The 20,582-nt window shown below is 45.8% G+C and overlaps 1 protein-coding gene across 2 annotated transcripts in view; it reads right to left on the reverse strand.

Moving 5' to 3' along the window:
* Positions 1–20,582, reverse strand: part of SLC39A11 (solute carrier family 39 member 11) — a 310,670-nt gene that overhangs the window by 44,102 nt on the left and 245,986 nt on the right. For both annotated transcript variants that reach the window (XM_044297525.1, XM_044297524.1), the window contains exon 6: positions 20,411–20,575. In XM_044297525.1, coding sequence (XP_044153460.1) covers positions 20,411–20,575 — 165 coding nt within the window. The remainder of the gene's footprint in view (positions 1–20,410; positions 20,576–20,582) is intronic.

Consider the following 20,582-nt stretch of genomic DNA (forward strand, 5'->3'; position numbering starts at 1 on the left):
GTCAAGGAGTGCTGCGGATTTTCTTCATTGTTTTACGTCCTGAATCGAGGGACCACCGCTGGCACCACACAGCTACGGCTGAGCAAACGACAGGAGTGCTGCCTGAACTTCTTTTATGGATATATATATATATATCCTCCTAGGTGCATCTGATATAAGGGAATACGAGATATATATATACATTGGAAATACCCCTAAAGCCACAGCAAAAAAAATAATAAAAGGCATGTGCACCATGTATGGGTTCCTCTGACTCCTGCTCCATTAGGGGTCATCTGAAGGCAGCACCAGACTACCGCTTCCTCATAGGTCCTATAGGTGTAGTATCTACTCCATGGCTATTGTTGTAGTAACTAAGGGGGTCATTTATCAAGCTGAAATATGCCTAAATTAGGTGTATTTCACGCATAGATTGCAGGTTAGTTGTGCTGCCATATTGCGGTTAGTTGTGCTGCCATCTGTGACTTTTCCCCGCTCATGCCAGGTCTCAAAAAGTGGGCATGGGCTGGTTAAGGGCGCAGGGGTTTATTAAACGCCGGTCTTAATAAATGACCCCCCTAAGTCTCTGAAAATGTATGACTGATGACCCCCTGAGGAGTCACTTTTGGAATCCCAGTGGAGCATTTCGGAGAGCGGTCAGCAGAGATCCTATAGTGTACAACAAACCCACGTGGTCACAGCAGTGCCAAAAATGGGTCACCAAGAACTAGGATGCATTTTTTATTTTAGTAGTAAAAGAAGAATTTATAATTTCCTAATGGCAATTTCCAGTTGTGTGTAGACCTAACCGTGGAGAAGGAGCCCTCTGCCCAGTGTATGACGACACAGTGCTGGCAATGAATGGGTTAGGCAGGAGATGCAGAGGCCTCTAGTGGTTTATTATCCGTGCAGCTTTTACACATTCCCAAAATCCCAACTATTGCAGCGAGACGTTCCGCCAAATTAAGAGGAAAGTCTCCTGCAGAAAGGCAGCCCTCAATCAGCTTAGGGGGGTGATGATTCTGCATCTTTAGAGAAATCATGTAAGTATAAAAAAAACAAGCCTGAGGGTACTGAAGAGATCGCAGGGGGACAGGGCTGCACAGAACAGATGTAGCAGAGCTAAATTTGTCAATTAACGCCTTGCGTGGCAGACATTTCACAATAGTAGTGTAGAAGGTCACCAGCAGTCCAATTTAAAATAACGCTATCACAATGACGCCTAAGGCTACTTTCACTATGGCGTTTTAGCTTTCCGTTTGTGGGATCCGTTCAGGGCTCTCACAAGCGGTCCAAAACCGATCCGTTTTGACCTAATGCATTCTGAATGGAAAAAGGATCCGCTCAGAATGCATCAGTTTGCATCAGTTCAGTCTCCATTCCGCTCTGGAAGCGGGCCTGCAGCGTTTTGCTGTCCGCCTGACAAAACAGAGCCAAACGGATACGTCCTGAGACACAGTATAAGTCAATGGGGGCAGTTTTCTCTGACACAATCTGGCACAATAGAAAACGGATCCGTCCTCCATTGACTTTTAATGGTGTTCAAAACGGATCCGTCTTGGCTATGTTAAAAATAATACAAACGGATCCGTTCATGACGGATGCATGCGGTTGTATTATTGTAACGGAAGCGTTTATGCAGATCCATGATGGATCCGCAAAAAACACTAGTGTGAAAGTAGCCTTATCTGTGAGGACTTGTGTCAAGTGACGATTATATCACGCCTGCCCTATGGCAGACAAGGGGTTAACGAGACGCAGAAAGACTCTATGAGGAGCAGCACACACTGCGCTTGATATATTAAGCAACATGTCATTACTCACAGGAGCAGCATTAATTACAATGTCAGGGCTCCCACTTATCTTATAATTAAGAGACTGCATTACATACTTAATCCCTCCGCTCCCGGAGGTGCGGGGCACACTCGCTGCATGCCTGGTTACAAGGGAGCGCGCAGAGAAGGAAGTGTGCGAGGACATGGCAGGAGATCGAAGAGGAGAGACGAATTCTCATCGTATAACCGGCAGGGAAGACAAACCGCCTGCACGGGGGCAAAAGCAATAGGGCAGAAAGGGGGAGCGAAGTAGGCGCTTGCTACGACTTCTAGGGACTCCCACAAGGGGCGCATTTTCCTGCAGAAAATCCATCATAGAATTTGCATTGGCAAAATCATCAGTCTGCATGAATTTAATGCGGATCTGCCTGTGCATTGCAAAGAGTAAAATCTGCAGGAGACACTCATAGCACCAAGGACCCGATCTGAGTGAAGGTAAATTCACAAGACAAACCAACTAGCCACAAGGGCTCATTACCAAACTTGATGCAGATCAACAAATTTATAAAAAAAATAAAAAATAAAAATGTCACTATTGGTCACTTACATCACTGACTCACTGTTAGAGCTGTACTTACTAAATCGCACTGACTGATAAGACAGAAAGAGGTGAACAGATCTAAAAAACTAAAGCTGCCCCCCCGACATGTTTCACCAGAGAACTGGCTTCCTCAGGGGTAATGGGCAAAGTTGAAGACACTCGCCACAAACGATGTATATATAACCTCCCTAATGTGATTGATAGAGGAGTGATCCAATACAAATGCAAAATCGTCAGACAGCAGGATATCAGCGAGACTCGCTCAACCCTATCGGTATGGAGACGTGTCAGACTCTCACACACCCCCACTCCGCGGGGAAGGAGGTTCCTGGGTCAGGTGCTGCGCGAGGATGCGCTGCGGGCAGACTTGAACTGCTGACATACAGATGCGCGCTTACTCTGAAGAACGAGAGACATTTTCTGCGCATGACCTGTGCGATACTGGAATGTGCCTGGACTTTGAGGTAAGTATATCTGTGAAGACTGCGCCCAGGTAGCTGCGCATAAACTTAGTAAAAAAATTGAGGCAAGAAGCGCTACACACAGATGTGCATGAACTTAAACATTAGCCCATGATGAAGACCAGGAACATGTCTGCTGATAGTAGCTTAGAATCACTCCTCAAAAACAGAAGGGAGAATAAAAGGAAAAGTCAGAAATGGCCTAAATGCAAACGATAAATCAACAAGATTCTAGGATAATGAAATAAATTCCAATGATAGGTGAAGCCAACCGATGAATCCACTATATGGTGATAAATTTATACCTCAGAAGACTCAACTCTTTTAGAGAAGATACACAGGCTGTGACTTCATCATAGCTCACTTGTGTCTACAGTCGTCGCCAAAAGTTTTGAGAATTACATAAATATTGGAAATTGGAAAAGTTGCTGCTTAAGTTTTTATAATAGCAATTTGCATATACTCCAGAATGTAATGAAGAGTGATCAGATGAATTGCATAGTCCTTCTTTGCCATGAAAATAAACTTAATCCCAAAAAAACCTTTCCACTGCATTTCATTGCTGTCATTAAAGGACCTGCTGAGATCATTTCAGTAATCGTCTTGTTAACTCAGGTGAGAATCTTGACGAGCACAAGGCTAGGAGTTCATTATGTCAGGCTGATTGGGTTAAAATGGCAGACTTGACCTGTTAAAAGGAGGGTGATGCTTGAAATCATTGTTCTTCCATTGTTAACCATGGTGACCTGCAAAGAAACGCATGCAGCCATCATTGCGTTGCATAAAAATGGCTTCACAGGCAAGGATATTGTGGCTAGTAAGATTGCACCTCAATCAACAATTTATAGGATCATCAAGAACTTCAAGGAAAGAGGTACAATTCTTGTTAAGAAGGCTTCAGGGCGTCCAAGAAAGTCCAGCAAGCGCCAGGATCGTCTCCTAAAGAGGATTCAACTGAGGGATCGAAGTGCCACCAGTACAGAGCTTGCTCAGGAATGGCAGCAGGCAGGTGTGAGCGCATCTGCACGCACAGTGAGGCGAAGACTTTTGGAAGATGGCCTGGTGTCAAGAAGGGCAGCAAAGAAGCCACTTCTCTCCCCAAAAAAACCCCATCAGGGACAGATTAATCTTCTGCAGAAAATATGGTGAATGGACTGCTGAGGACTGGGGCAAAGTCATATTCTACGATGAAGCCTCTTTCCGATTGTTTGGGGCATCAGGAAAAAGGCTTGTCCGGAGAAGAAAAGGTGAGCGCTACCATCAGTCCTGTGTCATGCCAACAGTAAAGCATCCTGAGACCATTCATGTGTGGGGTTGCTTCTCATCCAAGGGAGTGGGCTCACTCACAATTTTGCCCAAAAACACAGCCATGAATAAAGAATGGTACCAAAACACCCTCCAACAGCAACTTCTTCCAACAATAGTTTGGTGAAGAACAATGCATTTTCCGGCACGATGGAGCACCGTGCCATAAGGCAAAAGTGATAACTAAGTGGCTTGGGGACCAAAACGTTGACATTTTGGGTCCATGGCCTGGAAACTCCCCAGATCTTAATCCCATTGAGAACTTGGGGTCAATCCTCAAGAGGCGGGTGGACAAACAAAAACCCACTAATTTTGACAAACTCCAAGAAGTGATTATGAAAGAATGGGTTGCTATCAGTCAGGAATTGGCCCAGAAGTTGATTGAGAGCATGCCCGAATTGCAGAGGTCCTGAAAAAGAAGGGCCAACACTGCAAATACTGACTCTCTGCATAAATGTCATGTAATTGTCGATAAAAGCCTTTGAAACTTATGAAGTGCGTGTAATTATATTTCACTACATCACAGAAACAACTGAAACAAAGATCTAAAAGCGGTTTAGCAGCAAACTTTGTGAAAACTAATATTTGTGTCATTCTCAAAACTTTTGGACACGACTGTATATTGGGATTACTGAATTGCACTGGTATAAACTATCAATAATGGCTTAAAGGAAGGAGGAAAAAGTGAAACCTTCATTAAGTCCTTTTGGACTCAGACTATCTAGTCTGTAAATCCACTTGGTTTCTTCTTGCAGTAAGAGTCTATCCAAATCACCTCTTCTCATTCCAAGTGTTTTTTTGCAGACACCCCAAAAGGAGAGGCACCTGGGATCTCCTGCATGATACTGTCTCACGTGTCTTGACATTGTCGTATCTGCTTTGGTGTTGATGCCGCTGATATGCTGGCATATTCTACGTCTAAACTTAGTCTTACCTACATAAAGCTTTTTACAGGGACACAGGGCAATATAGACAATGCCTGTAGTCTGACAATTGATGAATTATCTGATGTTATATTGCTTATTGTCAAGAGGATTTGTGAAAGTTTTAATTTTCTAGGATAAGTGTCCACCACCTTGGATTTTAGCCAGGTGGTCTTCCTCGGTTCTGTCTTAAAAAAAATTATGGACCAAAATATCCTTAAAGTGTTTTCCTCTCCGATGTGTGATGCTAGGTCGTGTAGTTATCACATCTCTCAGGTCATTATCCGCCTGGAGTACGTGCCAGTATTTGTTCAAGATCTGATACACTTTTTGGTTCTGAGCATCATAAGTACCAATGCGCCTAATTATTTGAGAAGTGGACGCCTTAGGCTTATTACTTAGCAGATCTGATTGTCTAGTCTCTTTTGTCCGTGTAAAGGCCCTATGTAAAACTCTCTTGGGTTAGCCTCTTGTTCTGAATCTGTGAAACAGATTATTACTTTCTCGAATAAAGCTAAAATCCTCAGTGCAATTTCTCTGCACTCTAATATATAGGCCTGTTGTAATGCCTCTTTCCAGTGATTGCGGATAATGGCTCTGCCAATGCAGCTGGTTATTGGTAGCAGTAGGCTTTCGATATATTTCCGTGAGGATGTGGCCACCAGAATCCATGGAGAGGTCCAGAAAAGTCAAGGTGTGTTGACTTTTTCAGAAGTAAACTTCATCCCTATATTATTGTGATTCAGTGATTTAACAAATTCCTGAATAATTCCTAAATCAATAGTGCCATCCCAAAGTATAAGTACATCATCGATGTACCTACCCCAAAATAAAATGTGACTGGTGAAGGACTGAAAATCATCTGTGAAAACAGTAGAGCTCTCCCAACACCCTAGAAACAAATTAGCGTAATTTGGTGCACACTTTCTTCCCATAGCGGTGCCAATTAACTGTAAATAAAAGTAACCATCAAAAAGAAAATAGTTGTGGGTCACAAAAATGGTAACAGAGGAAGGACAAATCTACTATGTGCATGAAATTGTGTCCCTTTAGTGAATAGGAATGACGATGTTGACTGAATGCCCAAATCATGTCTGATACTTGTATATAGTGCTTCGATATCCAAGCTAGCCAGCTTAGTATTTTCTGTGACCTGAAGCTCCTGCAGTCTGGTGACCACATCATTGGTGTCTTTGATTTAAGACGGCAAGCTAGGAACGAATGGTGAAATGAATTCGTCTGACTGATACATACTGACTGATATTCTCAGTGAGGCTTCCGTTACCAGAGACTAATCGGTCCACCTGGTATTGGTCGTCCCTGTTTACGTACCTTTAGAATTGCGTACAGCATAGTGATCGTAGGATGAGGGTTATAAAGAAATTTGAATTCATCTTTTGAAATTAAATTGTCGTTCTTTGCCTTGGTTAGTATGATTTTTAATTCAGTGAGAAATTTCTCCGTAGGGTTACATTCTAATTTCTTATAGGTGTCAGTTTTGTCTAGCAGATCCATAACCATATCTTGATACATTAGCTTGTTCATTAGAACAATATTGCCCCCCTTATCAGAGAGTTTTGAGACCAGATCTTTATTATTGGCCAGCTCCTGCAGAGCTTTCCCCTCCTCCATATCTAGGTTGTGAGTAGTGAGTAAATGGCATTTCTTGATCATCTTCAATTCTCTTGTAACCAGTTGGACAAACGTTTCTATGTTACCAAATTGCGAGAAAGGTGGAGTGAATTTAGATCTTGGTTTAAGGGAAGATAGAAGAGGCTCTATTACATCAGTGGCTGTGATATCAAAGGCATCAAGTGATTCCAAAACGAAAACCGTAGAATGCTGCGGTATTATCTCTGACCTGAAAAGTCAAAAAGACTGAACTGAAAACATCCTGATGCATACTGAACGGATTACTCTCTATTCAGAATGCATTAGGATAAAACTGATCAGTTCTTTTCGGGTATAGAGCCCCTAGGACGGAACTCTATGCGGGAAAAGAAAAACGCTAGTGTGAAATTTACGAGCAAAGAGGTTAATGTCTTTAATCCATGTAAAACACTCAAAATGTGGTGTAGGGGTAAAAGACCTTTGCTTTGTTTCATAGATTGAGAACAAGAGGCTACTCCAAAAGAGTTTTACATAGGGCCTTTGCACGGGCAAAAGAGACTAGATGATCAGATCTGCTAAGTAATAAGCCTAAGGCGTCCACTTCTCAAATAGGTGCATTGGTGCATTGGTACTTATGATGCTCAGAACTGAAAAGTGTATCAGATCTTGAACAAATACTGGCACGTACTCCAGGCAGATAATGACCTGAGAGATGTGATAACTACACGACCTAGCATCACACATCGGAGAGGGAAAAATCTTAAGGATATTTTGGTCCATAATTTTTTTAAGACTGAACCCTTTTCGTGGGGTCTGGAAAATCCGATTACCGGTGAGTGTAATTATAATTTTTCCATTCCGCCACGACAGCACCACAGAGAGAGATTACAGAGAAGAATACCCCTTCCTTACGGGGGGGCCACCATTTGCAGAACTTTCTTACAAACAGAAGATCAGAGGCAGAAATTAGTTGGAGCCGATAGAGACGGTAAAAGGAGAAGACCACGTGGCAGCCTACAGATTTGCTCAATAGAACATTAGCCCTTTCAGCCCAAGAGGTAGAGACTGCGCGAGGAGGATGTGCTCTCAGGAGAACTTCCAGAAGAGGTGTAAGCCAGGGAAATAACCAATCTAATCCATCTGGCTAGTGTACTCTTTGAGGCCATCTTACCTTTCTCTCAGAAAGAGAACAAAAAAAGCGCAGAGAACTTTCTTCAATCCTTGGCTACCCCTAGGTAGCGTATAAGGCATCCAGGCAGTGGAAAAACTCTTTCCTTCTGATCCCCGGGCTTATGAAAAAGTGCTTGAAAGGTAATCTAAGCTAAGAATACACAGATGGAAGCATAAGGGAACCCAGAAGCCTAACAAGTGGTCCGAACTAAAAGAAAAAATTTTGATCAATAACATCCTAAATTAAACAATTTTAATACTAGACCCTATACTTAAAACACAGCATAATCTTATAAAAGAAATCTCATATGGGTTTCTCATCAAGTGTATATCAAAATAATCATAAGAAATTTAACGAAACATCTTCAAGAAGTACTTATCTTGACAAAGAAAGATCAAAACTGAAGATGATTATTGAACACCGATTCCTTTGGTGCAGAATATATTGCTAGACAGATGCTTTGATCCAAAATGCACTGGAGGCCCTTTGTTCCATTACCAGAAGAACTTTAGACGTCCAAATTTCCTTGCAATCTGGCATCCATGATGGAGCTCTACCGTGGCATCTATCCCCTGGAGGAGCACACGGATCTGCCGCAAGAGGTCCAAAGAGCCCCCTGGACCCTTCAGATGGGCGTCAGGTATTTATAGGGTTTTGCTGGTGCACCATACCTCCTGTATGCCATCAAGACTAAATGTTTCAGCCCATCTTCTTACTCCCCACCAGGAGCCATATAGGGCTTTGTTGGTACGCCCTGTAGGCTTATCGAAACAATCTGGTCCAGCACATATCCTTATTCCCAACCAGGAGGCTTATAGGGCTTTTGCTGGTATGCTATACATCCTGCAGACCATCCAAGCAATATGGTTCAGCCCATCTTTTCACTCCCCACCGAGAGCATTATAGGGCTTTGTTGGAGTGCTTTGCTTATTGTAGACATATAAACTACAAACAGACAACCAGACATAGCCACAGAACTAGTTCACCCTGCCTGCATTGCCATAAAGATAGACCGCCACCGAGACATGGCGGCACTCAGGCACAGCTGTCACATAGACATCCATTCAGAGCCAAGAACAGTCATCCAGACCCTGCTGCATGAGAGGTCAGGAAGACATGGCAACAGAAGACATCAGCCATGCAGACACGGCGGCAAAAGCCGACAGCCAAGCAGACACGGCCGCCATTCCGTCAGCTGTTCAGACATAGCGGCAAAAGCCGTCAGCCAAGCATACACGGCCGCGAAGCCGTCAGCCCATCAACACAACTGCACTACAAAAAAGCCAGCAGCAGAAACAGACAGCTATAATGTGAGGCTGCAGGAGCAGTCATCACAGCAAGCATAAACACAGAAGCAATCAGCTCCAAAGGCAGCCAGCCAGGCAGGCACCGACTCAAAGGCAGCCAGCCAGCCAGGCACAGACTCAAAGGCAGCCAGCCAGCCAGGCACAGACTCAAAGGCAGCCAGCCAGCCAGGCACAGACTCAAAGGCAGCCAGCCAGGCACAGACTCAAAGGCAGCCAGCCAGCCAGGCACCGACTCAAAGGCAGCCAGCCAGCCAGCCAGGCACCGACTCAAAGGCAGCCAGCCAGCCAGGCACCGACTCAAAGGCAGCCAGCCAGCCAGGCACCGACTCAAAGGCAGCCAGCCAGACAGGCACAGACTCAAAGGCAGCCAGCCAGCCAGGCACAGACTCAAAGGCAGCCAGCCAGCCAGGCACCGACTCAAAGGCAGCCAGCCAGCCAGGCACAGACTCAAAGGCAGCCAGCCAGCCAGGCACAAACTCAAAGGCAGCCAGCCAGGCACAGACTCAAAGGCAGCCAGCCAGGCACAGACTCAAAGGCAGCCAGACAGGCACAGACTCAAAGGCAGCCAGCCAGACAGGCACAGACTCAAAGGCAGCCAGCCAGACAGGCACAGACTCAAAGGCAGCCAGCCAGACAGGCACAGACTCAAAGGCAGCCAGCCAGACAGGCACAGAACCAAAGGCAGCCAGTCAGACAGGAACAGACTCAAGGTAGCTGTCACGACCATGGTCATGGTCGTGACTCGCGCATGCAGTTGCCTGCGGTTTGGTTTTTGTCAATCACATTGTGAGGGCGGCTGGATTGTTGCCTCACATGTGGTTGCCGCTGGCAACATGTTTGTACATGACAGCATAGCAGCCTGAGCTGATGCTAGGCTGCTTGCTGCTATGTGCATGCGGTTGCACCTGGCAACCTCTCTTTATAGGTGAGCCTTTTATCGGTGTGCACGGGGTGTTATATGTGTGTGTGCACTGTGTTGTTCCGTCACTTGCGGTTGTCTGCGGCAACGTGTTCTTGGTGTACATGTGGTGGCAGTGTCTCGGCCTTCTGGCTGGCTCCCAGGACATAGTTGCCACGCATGTCGTTGCCGGCGGTAACAGCTGCTGTGTGATAGGTGTTTGTTCACTTCCCCTTTATGTGGCTGTTTTCTCATGCCTGGTGTAGGAAGGGTTAAATCCCTTCTGTGTGTGTGAACACTGGGTGTGTCTGTGTGGGTGTGGCTACTTGGGCCTATATAGCCTCTGCTGAGAGCAGTAGTCAGAGGGGTACTTCAGCCATGGTCTGCTGGAGTCGTCCTCTTATTTTATACCATCTGCCAGTGAGGGCCACCCTTGTGGTCATAGATGTTTATATGTTCAGTTGATGTTGTATTCCTTTTGTTATTTAATGCAGCTATGGATCTGGGTTCCTGTGTGTGTATGTGTGTTGGCTGTGTCCATTTAAGTATGGTGTGGACATCAGCGTGTCAGCACAGGGATCCAGTCAGCAAGGCTGTGGCAGGTAGGTGGAACTAGTGCAGTTCACCTGCCATATCCATAGGTCTGTTTTGTACCCCCTTTCCTTGCAGCTTGGCCAGTGAGACTCCTGTTCCTCCGTGCCTAGGAGGAACAGGTCGTCTTACCCTGCTCCTAGTTCAAGGCCACTCTGAGGGCTAGCAGGGACTATTAGGTTCCGGTGTATGAGCCCCCCCACCATCAGGGTTGGCTCATATGGTTAGGAGTCAGGGTCAGGTTAGGGACGCGATAGGAGGTGACCTGCTCCCTAATTCTGTCGTCCTGGCCAAGCAGCCAATAACATCTTCTGGCAGCGCACGGCTGAGGGTTTTCCCTATCCTCAGCCGTGACAGTAGCCAGCCAGACAGGCACAGACTCAAAGGCAGCCAACCGACCAGGCATAGATGTACAGGCGTTCAGCCGACCAGGCATAGACGCTACAAGCGTTCAGCCAACCAGGCATAGACGCTACAGGCCTTTAGCTGACCACACATAGACGCAGGCATAGATGCACAGGTCAACAAGCAGGTATAAAAACAAGACATTCAACCAAGCAGGAATAGATGCAAAGGCGTTTAGCTATATAGGCATCATATTTCAGCTAAACAAACATAACACTAAAAGGCATTCAGCCAGGAAGGCACTAAGACCAAAGCCAAAAGGCAGACAAACAGGCCGTGAAGCCAAGAGGCAGACAGCCAGGCCCTGAAGCCACGAGGCAGCCAACCAGGCCCTGAAGCCACGAGGCAGCCAACCAGGCCCTGAAGCCACGAGGCAGCCAACCAGGCCGTGAAGCCATGAGGCAGCAAACCAGGCCCTGAAGCCATGAGGCAGCCAAGGCCCTGAAGCCATGAGGCAGCCAACAAGGCCCTGAAGCCATGAGGCAGCCAACCAGGCCCTGAAGCCATGAAGCAGCCAACCTGGCCCTGAAGCCATGAAGCAGCCAACCTGGCCCTGAAGCCTTGAGGCAGCCAACCTGGCCCTGAAGCCATGAGGCAGCCAACCTGGCCCTGAAGCCATGAGGCAGCCAACCAAGTTCATACCAATCACATAACACAAATATTCTATGTAAAACCAATGTTCCTTGATTCACAGCCCCCGGAGGCTGCATGCTCCAGGCTCCTCTGTCCGAGGACAGGAAACCCCACCTTGAAGACATGTTCTTCTCCTGAATTCGGGCCGCATGCGGTGGAACGCAACACCCCCCTTGGGGCCTCACTCCCCTGGAGGAGCACACGCACCTGCCGCAAGAACCGGATGAAAGCCCCGGACAACCACCGGCTCCTAGGGTGCTGCCAGCCCAACCTATGGGCGATAGACCCCAGCAGGTATTACCACATAGCCCTCCAGAACATTTCTGGGAGTCCCAGGCTAGCGGTAGTGTCCTGTAAAACAAACTGCAGGTCTCCCACTCCAGGGACAGGAAACCACTGAGGTGGGAGAGAGGCTCCACCTTTTTATTATGCAGGTTTCCTGTCCCTGAGAGCGGATCCTCTCTCTCTGTGGTGCTGTCGTGGGGGAAGGGAAAAAAACACTTGGAGTGAGAAGTGAGAGGTGATTTGGATAGACTCTTTTTTTTTTTTTACTAAGTTTATGCGCAACTACATGGGCGCAGTCTTCACAGATATACTTACCTCTAAGTCCGGGTGCATTCCAGTATCGCGCAGGTCATGAGCAGAAAATGTCTCCCGTTCTTTTCTTCGGAGTGAGTGCGCACACTCAGTACTTCATCTGTATGTCAGCAGCTTAAAGTTTGCGTGCAGCGCATCCTCGCGCAGCACCTGACCCAGGAACCTCCTCCCCGACTCCCCTGATTGGCTCTACAGCGGAGTGAGGGGGTGTGAGAGTCTGACACGTCTCCAAACCGATAGGGTTGAGCGAGTCTCGCTGATATCCTGCTGTCTGACGATTTTGCGTTTCTATTGGATCACTCCTCTATCAATCACATTAGGGAGGTTATATATACACATCGTTTGTGGCGAGTGTCTTCAACTCTGCCCGTTACCCCTGAGGAAGCCAGTTCTCTGGCGAAACATGTCGGGGGGGCAGCTTTAGTTTTTAAGATCTGTTCACCTGTTTCTGTCTTATCAGTCAGTGCGATTTAATAAGTTAAGCTCTCACAGCGAGTCAGTGATGTAAGTGACCAATAGTGAAGGGCTGATAACATCAGTCTTAAGTGGTGGAGAGAGTGCACATCTCCACCACAGGCACGAAAAACACATCAATCAGACGTTGTAATCAGGGAATAGTTTTTTTAAACACCTTTCTTAGGCTTACAGTCTTTTTAATATATCATTAAAAGTTATATTTTATTATAGGATAAATTTGTTGATCTGCGTCAAGTTTGGAAATGAGCCCTTGTGGCTTGCGTGTAAAACCATCATTTTTTTTTTTCCCCTGAACAGACCCTGACAGAATCTGTAACGCGGTTGCGGGTTGCCAAACAATTTCCATGCGGATTTCTTATTGCTTTCACAGACAATCCAAAATCGAGATTTTGTTGTGGATTTGCTCCGAAGAAAGACTGCATATTCGGCAGGGTAGTAAGGGTGCGCCACACAAGGTTGAAAGGCTACAGATTTTCTGCAGCAGAATTGCATTTGGAAGATTTGCAGCATATATAATAGCAGCAAAGTGGACAATATTTAAAAGACGTGCTGAGGAAAATTTCTGCAAAAGAATCTGAACATATATTGCCCTGAAGTTTATGCTTCTATTTCCAACGTGGATTTCACCTTTTGTAAATGCATATCTGCTGCAAAATCCACATGCAACTCTAGCAGATTTTGCTGCAGATTTGGAGCAGAATTTGCAATGTATTTTCAGCACCAAACTATGTCCTGTGTGAACACGGCTTAGAGGGTTCTACAGTCCTAGTGTCAACAGGTTCCAGGAGTGCACCTTCTCAAAATGCAATATACTCATTAAACAGGTTGAAACCCACTGTCTATGTCTCTGTACTCTACCCCTTATGTGCAGTATACAAGTGTACTGGAGGGCTATAGAAGACAATTGGAACTGATCAGCTCTCTCCACGGTCCTCCAGTCACTTCTGATTTGGGATCAAGCAGCCATCCAGGAGCAGAGGGCAAGGAGAAAAAGACAAAAGTGTCACCTTGATCCTAAACATATGAGACACTAGGATGTGAGGAACAGGATGCTGAAGAGCGAGACAATGCGCAGCGCAGGGAGGAAGACGCTGCCGCAGTCAGATATTATACTATTTGCATAATGTTAGTAAGAAGACATTAATCACCTCCTGATGACAGCTGCTGCTTCCTCTGAATACAGGCTCCAGGTAAAGATGGCCGGAGGTCAATAACTTATCACCATAGCAATGCTATCTGTGGAGAGGCATTATGTAAGGAGGGCTGAAGTCAATAGACTTCTTTTTAACATGTACTAAAAATGATCTGGATTATTTGAATTCAAGACGAATTAAGATGAGTTTTCTGTGGTATAAGAATGCATGAGACGCCATAACGAATACTCCTTGAAGGCAGAGAACAATGCAAGAGTCCTGGTAGCTGCATAGAACAATGCTAGAGTCCTGGTAGCTGCATAGAACAATGCAAGAGTCTTGACGGATGAACAGAACAAGGCAAGAGTCCTGATGGCTGCACTGAACAATGCAAGAGTCCTGATGGCTGCACTGAACAATGCAAGAGTCCAGATGGCTGCACTGAACAATGCAAGAGTTCAAAGTAAAAGGGGGTCTGTCCTGTAAGAATGAAGGTGTAATATACGTACTGGAGTGCCCTTGTGGCCTCCAGTACGTAGGAAGAACCCTCAGGAAACTGGAAGTTAGAATACAGGAACACATCCGTTATATTAAAAAAGGTCCAACTACCCATAGTGTCTCTAGGAATTTTAAGGAGCACCATGAGAAGAACCTAAGGGGTTTGAAATTCATGGGAGTGGAACTGGTTAAACCCCATTGGCGGGGTGGTGACCCAGACAGCTGCATAGCAACAGGTGGAGTGACCACTTTGGATTTACAAACTTACGTACAGATCCAATAAAATGGGACCATCCGAAGAGTATGTGGTAGGTTAGGTAACTGCTGTATAAGAAACCATCTATATGAATATTGGTTTTCTAAATAGAACAAACCCTTTAGAGCGACATTAAACCCAAGAGTTGTAGATTCATGTAGGAGTTAAATGCAGTATGTAGAAAAAAATGAAGTACACCCCATGTACATTTCTTTTAAACTTTTGCAGATTTATTGTAGAGCTGTAATTAAGCAAAAGAAAAAATGAATGTAAAAAAAAAAAAATATACTAAATTGCAACTGCAAATGTAATTTATAAAGCAGAAAAATGATGGCGATGTCACATAAAGCAGCCAGACAGATTTCATGCACATTTCATATTCATCGCATACGGCATTATCAGTAATGTGTGCTTTCTTTAAGAAAGGCTGGCCCTGCAGTCGTCATCCGTACATCAAAATTCATGGCGGTCTTGGATTTCTCAGAAGTGACTGCAGACAGAGATCACAACCTCTCCAAAGCAAAGCAATTAAGTAGGATTAACGGGTCATAGATCAGACTGCGGCTATTGAAATGCAGGGTCTGGCGGTGGATTAGAAATGTTATATGGTAATGCGGTAATGACACCTGTACATACATTACACTGTATACTGCAAATATCTGCAAATATTAGTGTGTGAACCAGAGATGCAAAGACACTGTAATGTAAGGGGTGGAGGGCGAGGATCGTTCCCTCATATTGGGGGACATTTATGGTATAGGAATAAATCTCAGACTCTCCGTTCTCTAGCATCTACTACAGGTGAAATACAAGAAAGACGGCAATGTTTCCAGAAGAGGGTCCTCTAAGCCGCAGTTTGGTTTGGCACAGGCATTTTTCACTCTTAAAGGGGATGTTCATCTTTCTAGCACTTTTCGACACACCCACAGTGTGACCGGATCAGTGGAGGCAATCATACTTACCTGATACCTGCCTCTGGGTTCCTGCTCCATCGCAGCTCCACCAGATCAGCGGGTCCCGGGTCTCCCCGCATCAACATTTGGTTTGACGCCAAGTTACATGACGACTACAGCGGTGACGTTTCATGTCACGTGACACATAGGTGACTTGCATCCTCTGCAGCCAGCCATTGGCTGCAGAAGGCACGTGACCTGGCGTCAAATCAGAAGTTGATGCCGGAGACCCAGCACCTGCAGAGTTGGAGGGGAAAGTAGGGAGCCGGAACCCGGCAGTAGGTATCAGGTAAGTCACGGGTCTGTTGAAAAATGCTAAAAGGTGAACACCCCCAAAAGGAGCTATGGACTTTCCCCGACAGATTCTAAGGTCAATGTCTCCAAAATGATGACACTGATTAGCAGTAGGTGTGCAGAAACAACTGGTTGTCAGGAATGTTCTCAAAAGTTGTCAGGAGGAAAGCAGCAGGAAGTGACAAGCAGGGGGATGAGAGGGTTGGCCGTGGGTCAGGACCACAAGTAGAACCATGAGTACTAAGCGACATAACCAAGGAATAAAAAAAATATCAAAGGCGCCAAAAACAGATGGGAGCAGATAGTAGGAGAGGCAGAGCTGTCAGCAGGAGGCATCGCTGGAGCAGGAGTCAGGCTGACTAGTAACACTGAAGTGACTGGAAGCAGTGCTGCACTTACCGGCTCTGTCCACTACACAGTGGATGGAGCTGTGTAGTCCTGGCACTGGACCCACTGCAGGACAGCGGATCGACAGGGGTGTTAACATATATATAAGTTATTTTAAATATAGGCCATCAGTATCAAAATCCTGGATGGCCCCTTTAATTCTGCTAGATGTTACTGGAAACAATCAGCAGGCTTTCCATTAGATTGCCAGTATTTCTCTAATGAAGTGAGACAAATCGTTCTCCTCTATACTGGATTAATTTATTGTAAAGACAACACTTTCCAGAATGCACATCAGCAGAGAAGACACTGATCAAGAAGGGAATACAGGAGAATCCTCTTCTTATATGTTCTTCTAAGTGCAGTCCTCCATTAGTTGTACATTTAGTGGAAGGCTGGGGCATCACAGAGCTGATATTAGGAGACCTCACGGCAGCTTTGGTGCATTATGGAACCTGTCACCTTGTGCATGCAGTCCGATCGGCAGGCAGCAGGTTACAGAGCAGGCAGAACCACCTACCCCCGGTTTAATCTATATGGTAATCTCTTGGTGAGTTGTTTGGCCGGCATACAGCCCCCGAGCCACAGATGAGAGATGAGCTATGAGAAAAGACGGCCAAGAAAAACAATGGTTTTTTTCCAAGTGGCGTCTGCATGACTGGTGCACAGCACACTGCCACCCAGTGCCAGGCTCACCCCAGCCAAACAAGCTCTACGAACAGGCAAATTGGAGCTGGATGCGTAATCCGGGGTCTGGAGCCCAGCGGGCTGAGTGCCCCATGTATGATCTGCTCTAACAAGATGCGAAGTGTTTATTCTGCACACAATGAAAGCCGCTGAAGACAGAGCCGAGCAGCTGCTGACAGGAGGACAGACGCTGCGTGATACCGCCATGTATTGCACTGACAGAAACACCAGCAGGAAGAAGGCTGACCGCCTTCTAAGACTATAACAACTATTAAATAGACAGATATATATGAGATAGATAGACATTAGATATATATATATATATATATATATATATATATATGAGAAAGATAGAGTGATAGATAGAATAATGATAGATATGAGATAGATGATAGATAGATAGATAGATAGATAGAATAATCATAGATATGAGATAGATGATAGATAGATAGATAGATAGATAGATAGAATAATCATAGATATGAGATAGATGATAGATAGATAGATAGATAGATAGATAGATAGATAGATAGATAGAATAATCATAGATATGAGATAGGCTTATGGTAGAGAAATGAACATTGATTACACGGGAAACAGCTCTGGTAGGCATACCTGCAGTCAGCATGCCAATTGCACGCTCCCTCAAACGTTGCGACATCTGTGGCATTGTGCTGTGTGATCAAAGTGCACATTTCAAAGTGGGCATTTATTGTGGGCAGTCATTCATGCTGTCTAATCAGCACCTTGATATACCACACCTGTGAGGTGGGATGGATTATCTCGGCAAAGGAGAAGTGCTCACTAACACAGATTTAGGGTCCATTCACACGTCCGTAGAATGGGTCCGGATCCGTTCCACAATGTTGCGGAACGAATCCGGACCCATTCATTCTCTATGGGGCCGGAAGAGATGCAGACAGCACACAGTGTGCTATCCGCATTTCCGGAGCGCGGCCCCGATCATCCGGTCCACGGCTCCCGAATTTTTTATTTTTATATTCTTGTCTGCAATTGCAGACACGAATAGGCAGTTCTATGGGGGTGCCGGCCAGGTGTATTGCGGATCCGCAATGCACTACGGACGTGTGAATGGACCCTTAGACAGATTTGTGAACAGTATTTGAGAGTAATGGGTCTTTTGTGTATGTAGAAAATGTTTCAGATCTTTAAGTTCAGCTCAAGCAAAACTGAAAGTGTTGTGTTTATATTTTTGGTCAGTGTAGATAGATAGATAGATATGAGATAGATAGATATAAGTGAGATAGATAGATAGATAAATAGATATTAGATAGATACTACAGAAAATTCTTATTGCAGGACCACTAAAAAAGTCAAGTTTGATCCTAGGAGTCTTCCACTTGCTATGAAAATCTCTGTAATTGACTCTGGTCTTCCGGGAGATGCTCCTGGCACATTATCAGTGTTCAGATCACTTACTCATCAAGTCACACAATTAAGCTACTTACCGTATTATTCCCACTGGCAATTATGGGGTCAAGCTGGATGGTTAGCTGCTTTCCCACAAAAACAACCACATCATAATAAAGAATATGGGAAGCAGTATTACATCCTCGCACACATACAGCAGAGAAGAACAGGCCCCCACAGTGGAGCAGATGACAAGGCTGGGTGAGGAATTAGGTTCACCTTTACCCAGTCTAGTCACCCCGGACTTTAGACCACCTATTAGTTGGCTTTACTTTAGGCCATCAACATTTTGGTGCAGTCTCTGGTGCACACTGTTGCATCTCAAAGGCGTTTTACCATCTCAGACAATGGGGGCATATCTCTAGGATATGTTCCCATTGTCTAATAGGTGCGGGTCCCACCCGCACGTACAATGAGAACGGAGCGGGGAAATGAACGGAGGCCGCACTGCACATGCGCAACCGCCCTCTATTCATTTCTATGGGGCCGCCGAAAATAGACGAGCGCTGACTCGGCCATTTCCGTCGGCTCCATAGAAATGAATGGGAGCAGGTGCCAAGCGTGCGCGATGCGCTACCATTCATTTCTGTGGGAACAGCAGCGCTTTGTGGTGGACTGACCCTGGGAAATCCGTGGTCCTCCAGCCACATCTCTCCCCGCTCCGTTCTCGTTGTAGGTGCGGGTCCCAGAGGTGGAGGCCATGTGCTGCTTCTTCGCTCTTTACTGTATGTTTTCTATCATAATAAACAATGGATGACAATGGTTGACAGGAACAGGGTTAACCACCCTGTACCTCCCCTCATGTAGCTGTGGGCAGGTCCTGCTTCCTGCCAGGATGGGGCGTTCCAGAACAGTCACAGTGTGGAGAGGAAGCACACTGCAGAGCTCCTGCTCCTGGAAAAGATTCTCCAGAAAGATCAACTTACTACAAGCCTCAAGTGGACCCTTGAGAAGATAGACAACAGAGTAAACCAGCATTAAAGACAATGTTGTGAGGTGAGGGACTACAATTAAGACCATCACCAGAATACTACTAGGCCAGTACTACTCTACATTGTGCTAAACTGCAGCCAACCAACCTGCCTTCTTCATCCTTACTGATGCCAGAGACAATTGCACTTGGAAATTGCTGCTATTGAATATATTTGAGGTTGCACTTTGTTACATTTAATTCTGGCCTCATCCTTCAATACTGCATTTCCATTGCACCGATCCCCAGGAGGCAACGGCTGAGGGAGTACACCGTGACACAACACTTCATCAGGGCCACTACCACTCCCATCCTCTGCCCCGGAATCTCCGTGGCTCGCTGAATGAGCACATGTTTTTTTGTTTTTACCAGTGCTTATACAATGATAGGAAACATCTCACAACTTATGACACTGCCAGGACCTTCTCCTACCGATGCCCCCACAGAATCTTCAGTTCACTGTACATCTTGATATACGGAGGAGGACATTATTCTTGCACAGTGTGGGCTTTTCTTGTGTCTCACTGCACCCAACAAGAAAGCAGAGGGGTGAGGCAATGAGGACACTGCAAGGGACCTAAGGGAGAAGGTGATGAGAACCCATGGAGCACGTTGTAGTAATAGGAAGAAAACCGGGAGTCCAGGCCAGGTTCATCAGATATCGAGTCTGATGCACATTTCTTGGTTCTGCAGAATGCACACTGACAGGTCTGTAGGACAAACTGCTGAAGAAAAGTGCTTAACACACTTATACACCCTGGGGATTCTGGAGATTTAATACATTTCATGTCTGGCTGGAGACATGTGTGGTTCACCTTGGACATGTATGGTCGACTTGTTTCACATCTGCATTGACAGATCCGGCATCTGGGAACTGCCTGCTGGATCTGGCATTGCCGGACACTGCCGAAAGTTGTGGACGAATTCTAGCATTCTAAACCGGTACCACTTTGCCGAAAGGCTGCATCGGCAGTGTGAAAGATGCCTTACACCTCCGATTATATACCGCAAGCTGGCGTTGGCAACACAGGTCTATAAAACATACGTAATTAAGTTTCATCTCCTACCTGGAATGTTGTGAATGGTAATGGCGAGGATCAGCAGCATAATCCGCCTCCAGCTACTGCTCACGTTGTGCGAAGGATCCCGGGGGCCCGGCGTGGACAAGTCCTCGGCTAGGGGAGAAGGAACCCCTCTCCTTCTCTGGTGCACATCCCCATTCTCTATTTTATCTGCAGG

The sequence above is a fragment of the Bufo gargarizans genome, chromosome 6, assembly GCF_014858855.1.
Source record: "Bufo gargarizans isolate SCDJY-AF-19 chromosome 6, ASM1485885v1, whole genome shotgun sequence".
Classification (NCBI taxonomy): domain Eukaryota; kingdom Metazoa; phylum Chordata; class Amphibia; order Anura; family Bufonidae; genus Bufo; species Bufo gargarizans.